General features: G+C 27.5%; 1 protein-coding gene across 1 annotated transcript; it reads right to left on the bottom strand.

Moving 5' to 3' along the window:
- Positions 1 to 641: 641 nt before the first annotated feature.
- Positions 642 to 3958, bottom strand: LOC118065557 (uncharacterized). The gene is made up of 6 exons (XM_035080921.1): positions 3813 to 3958; positions 3494 to 3667; positions 2605 to 2709; positions 2127 to 2366; positions 1849 to 2016; positions 642 to 1233 (listed from the first exon to the last, which is right to left on the bottom strand). The coding sequence occupies exons 2-6, from the start codon at positions 3584 to 3586 to the stop codon at positions 1168 to 1170; spliced, it is 672 nt and encodes a 223-aa protein (XP_034936812.1). The 5' UTR covers positions 3587 to 3667; positions 3813 to 3958; the 3' UTR covers positions 642 to 1167.
- Between the last annotated feature and the right edge of the window lie 918 nt (positions 3959 to 4876).

The following is a 4876-nucleotide window of genomic DNA, read 5'->3' as shown; positions in this document are numbered from 1 at the left end:
TTGAATTCTTTATTATTGGAGCAAAACTTATTTAAGATGTAAACGTAATTATTAACTCCTTTCTGTGATTAACTGAATAATAATTTATAAAAATGATATTTTTAAACTGAATTTTGAAATTTTAATTTAATCTAATGAACTAAAAATGATTCATTTGTTGGACAAAACAATTTAATTCAGCATAATTCATTATGAACTTAAAATTGTATTTATATATGCATGATGACTCTTTAACAGATCCGGTGTAATTATTTTCATTTTTCATTTACGCTCTGATGAATTCTTCGTCACACGAATTTTGACAGTAGCACCTGCAGTGTCAAAAAAAAATTTTTAATGGCGTTGATCCTTCATGTTATTACGACAGTTATAGCCGTTTTATTTTCTTTCAAGTTTTTTTTTTTTTCAAGATAAAGTCTATCGATAATAGACAATAATAGTGGGTAAAATACCTATGTATAGTACAATAAGAAAACGGTAAAAAAATATTTATCAACAAAATTGATTGACTTATAGAAATAGACGTTACCATTAGTAGGTAAGTTATCATATAAACTGAAAATTTTTTATTCATCTCTCATAAATGAAAGCAATAGAATCAATCATTAGATAATAAATTCACTTTTTACTGTAATAACATTATTTATTTACAATAACAATAATCATAAATGACAAATTTACATTCACAATTTTTCATCTGTCATTTGGCATAAATTAACGCCAAAAGACAAAGAAAAAATTCATTATATCATTCACTGTAAAGAGTAAAAAATAATGTCGTTGATTTGATTATATTATCATATTATGAATTAATTAATGAGCAATTAAACTATTAATTGTAGAGCAATACAAATAATAAACTAGTTTTACATTCTCAAATCTCCATGCACCAATGAATTTGTATGGCAGTGCTTGCAATGAAATCCTGTTATGCTTAATTATAAGTCTATTTTTTAAAAGTACTTGATTGATTGTAATAATATTTTAATGATTATTGAATGAGCAAAGGGCATTTTCAAAATCGCAGGAACAAGGGACGACGAAAATGGGTCGTCAAACGTCATTCTTGCGATTTGAATTATTTTTTCTTTATTATAAATATTATTGGAGTTCTCTAATGATTATCTACATACCATCCATAAATTTAAATTGGACAGTACTGTTAATTTAAATAATGGATGTAATCAGTCGTGCCTTGAAGTTTACGAAGCGCTCGCTGGTTGCTGCAATACGCTGAAAAATAATAAAAATCGTCATAATAAAAGCAACAATAATGTCGATCATAAAACTGTAACATTTTTAATTTTTATCTTTTATTCAATCTGTCTGCCAGTTTTATCCCTTTTCCTTCCAGTTCATGTGTAGTTGTAAAACATTTATAGCAGTAAAGTGGTTTCTCTTATGTAACGTATCCCCCTTCTTCATGATCAAACGCGCTATTTCATAGAGAAAGTCATGCCACATTTTTGCTTTTCATCAATTCCACTTGATATTATTGCACAATTCATGTTTAATATATGTAGAACGGTCGAGTCCATTGCTCTTACATTCAAGAGTTGAATATCTCCAGACTTTATAAAAACTGATAATCAATCCAGCAGCATCTAATTAATATTTTCTTAACAAGCAGATTACAGGTTTTTACTTTAATTTTCATTATGTACTTTCAAATATATATTTCTCAATCAATCTAGCCAATACTTGTTAGCACTACTATGTGCTTTGTAAAAAAAAATTATTCGCTATTACTGACGTGTCAATATGAATTATGATTTCCTGGCTCGACAGATTGAATAAATTCTGCAGAAAAATCAATTAGTTGGTTTATGATACGTTGGATAATCTTACGAGAATTAGATCCTGTATAAGATTTGAAAGTCCTCGATTTGCAATAACTAAAAATCTGGTTGCAGGTCCAGGAACAGCTTCATCTGGCTCATGTTTTGCTCCAGCTCCATCACAGTTCGAGCAGTGGCTATTATCACCACCTGATGATGATCCGCTACTAGTAATTAACTACAAAAAATATGCTTTCATATTATAATCATTCATCATTTGATATAATTTTATATTTGATCATATATATTATCGAAAGTGAGAATGATAGACAGGTATAATTAACGTACTCTGATAATGTCGAAGAGGAAATTTCCAGAACCACCGCTATTTTCACTGCCTGATCTTTTATTTCTGTTTTCATCATCACCGACTTCAATATTCTCTAGAGGTGTCAATTCTGACTGAACAGCTTCATTAGCTGCTTCATCTGCATCTTGATATGGTACTTTTACTTCATTATTTTCTGATGGACTTATTTCAATTGCATCTTCCTCTTGAACTTCATTTTTCACTTCTTGATCGATATTCTGAAAACATTTAAAAGGAGTTATTTAATATTTATTCATTTTTCTCAGTAATTTTTTTTTCATTTATAAATTAATGCTGAACTGATTTAAATGCAACCTTCATGTAGAGAAAAATGTTATTTATTTTACTTTTTTTTTTTTTTAAACCAGTTCCCTTATAAGGATTTTAATATTAGAATCGTAGAACTTGAGTGTAAATTACTTTATATACAACTCAATAAATATCAAATAAGTTTACCTGCGGTATTTGTGGGAATAACCGTTTTAGAAAATTGATTGCTCTTTTACTTCTTAGCAACGTTGGATCTTCATTTTCGTTAATAAGAACTAAATCACCTACTGGCTGAAAATTCAATCAAATTAATTTAATTATAGACTCATTTTTGATTTGACGACTCAGTAAAAAATTGTTTTGATCAGCAAAGTGCCTCTAATTGTTACTTTACTGATCAAAAATGTTTCTTATATCTAAATTACGTAACAACAAAGAACGAGGATAAGAAAAAAAAAAACGAAGGTTAAGAGCATATTGGTTCTTACTCAATTCTAAATAAATTACAAATAAAAAATGAAATTCTAAATATTGTCTTGTAAATAGTATGCATCCAACGTTTAGAAATAAAAATGAGAGTAAGGTTGAAGGTTTTATGAAACACTTTGCAATCTTTGCTGATAATAATTAGTGTTATTAAAAAAAATTATTAATTTAAAATTCTTGATATTAAAGTACTGTTGGTAATTCACCATTTTATTCACTTGATTAATATTCACTCAAAAAAATTAAGTAAAAATTTATGCAATATCAATTTGCATTTTTTTCGGTGTCTGATCAAAAACCAAACACTTTGCTGAACGATTAAATCACTTCTCTCATTAATTTAAGAGTGTGTATAATCGAAAGTAATGAGGAAGCAATATATATCCAAAGAATATACCAAATAAAATGTCATCGAGAGAATGCCATGGTATGGGAGTGAAAGTTTAAAAGATAAGCATTGTGTGACACTTAAATAATGTTAATAAAACCTTTATTTAACTAAATTAAAAATTAATTTTTAATAATTTTCTTATTAAGTGAAAAAAATTACTATAATTTGCTTAATTAATAAATAAAAAAGTTTCTTTACCTGAGTTTGAGTAAGATCTCTTTCAGAGATTGGAAGTGAATTAGCAAGAGTAATTACACATCCAGCCACTAGAATAATTTCAATCGACCTCATGGTTTTGGGCACCTTGCGATGAAAAATATTAAAAACTTTTTTTCTCACTTCACTGTGGCTGCACTGTTATCCAAGACCAATCTGTAATGTATTAACATAAGTGAGAATAGTAAAACATGAAAATGAAAGAAACGTCTTTTAAAAAGTGAGGAGAAAGGGAATTGTAAAGAACTGGAAATGTAAAGATGCTGAAGAAAGGTGTTGCTAGAGATGAAGTTCCACTTACCACACATGAAATACCGGAAGAGTTAAAATTTGAATATATGTCTTGTAGACTGGAGCTCACGTGCTCCTGTGCTCTTACTTTGCGACTGTTTGTATTATAATATATCTGACGGCGCCTAGTGAGCGGCTTTTATTAGCAGAAGGAGCTACAGCCACCACCTTTTCTGCGGTACACTTACTTGGATGTGCAATTTGATGAGAAATTTCAAGGAAGAAGAAGTATCTTAAATCAATGAAAAATGAATTGACATAGATTTTATTATCCTTTCAATTTTAGAATCAAGTTTCATTACAATATATGCTTTTAATTATTGTCATTTTAATTCATTTAATATTCTGTTATCGTTCAATTAAAATGCCAGTTTCTAAACTCCCATTTTAATATTTTTCAGTTAACATTTCGTTGCTTGGTAAATATTTGATGAAATAGATTATTGTCTCCAGCATTTGGTCTTTACTTTAAAGATTAATCCTTACTATATGATGATTCACTGGGAAAAAATTCAAAAATTGACAATAATAATTCTTCCACAAACTTACCATGTTATGATCAAAACACACATGTTGACATCACATTTTGACCGTCTTTTATAGAAAAACTATTCAAACAAAAATGGTTAATTATTGAGTTAATATTTAGCATTGGTTTAATTTATCTTTAATTATAAGTAATTAAAATTGATGAAAAAAATATTCCAATAACTTTTTTTGAGATTCAATTTAAGAATTAATGAAACAAAAGATCATGTTTAGAAACGAAAATGAATATTTTGTTGACTCATTTATATAAATAACAATTTTTTTAGATTAATTAGAAACACTTTAGCTTTGAAGAATAATTTTTTTTTCAAATTATATAATAATAAAACAATGATCCTTTTACGGAAAAAAGTTAATATTTAATTAATCATTGGAATTTTACAAAAGTAAATCTATAGACGTGGGAAAAATCTTGACTGTTTGTTCTACTTAAATAAAAATTCAAATATTACAGAAAACCTTTCGGCTTAAGATCAAAAAGAGTAATTATAAAAATAAGATAAATAGCATTTACTAATTAATAAA

The sequence above is a fragment of the Chelonus insularis genome, unplaced genomic scaffold (genome assembly GCF_013357705.1).
Source record: "Chelonus insularis isolate UGA/USDA-ARS -01 unplaced genomic scaffold, ASM1335770v1 contig_317_pilon, whole genome shotgun sequence".
In the NCBI taxonomy this organism is placed as follows: Eukaryota; Metazoa; Arthropoda; class Insecta; order Hymenoptera; family Braconidae; genus Chelonus; species Chelonus insularis.
Note: the sequence above shows the minus strand (reverse complement) of the source record. Positions and strands in the feature narration are given on the sequence as shown.

What these genes read in the sequence shown, in the direction of transcription:
- LOC118065557 (XM_035080921.1), bottom strand. Translation starts at nt 3,586, where the DNA reads ATGAGGTCGATTGAAATTATTCTAGTGGCTGGATGTGTAATTACTCTT. An exon ending in GAGATCTTACTCAAACTCAG is followed by an intron (nt 2,710 to 3,493) that starts GTAAAGAAACTT and finishes TTGAATTTTCAG; the next exon opens with CCAGTAGGTGATTTAGTTCT. An exon ending in TTATACAGGATCTAATTCTC is followed by an intron (nt 1,234 to 1,848) that starts GTAAGATTATCC and finishes ATTATTTTTCAG; the next exon opens with CGTATTGCAGCAACCAGCGA.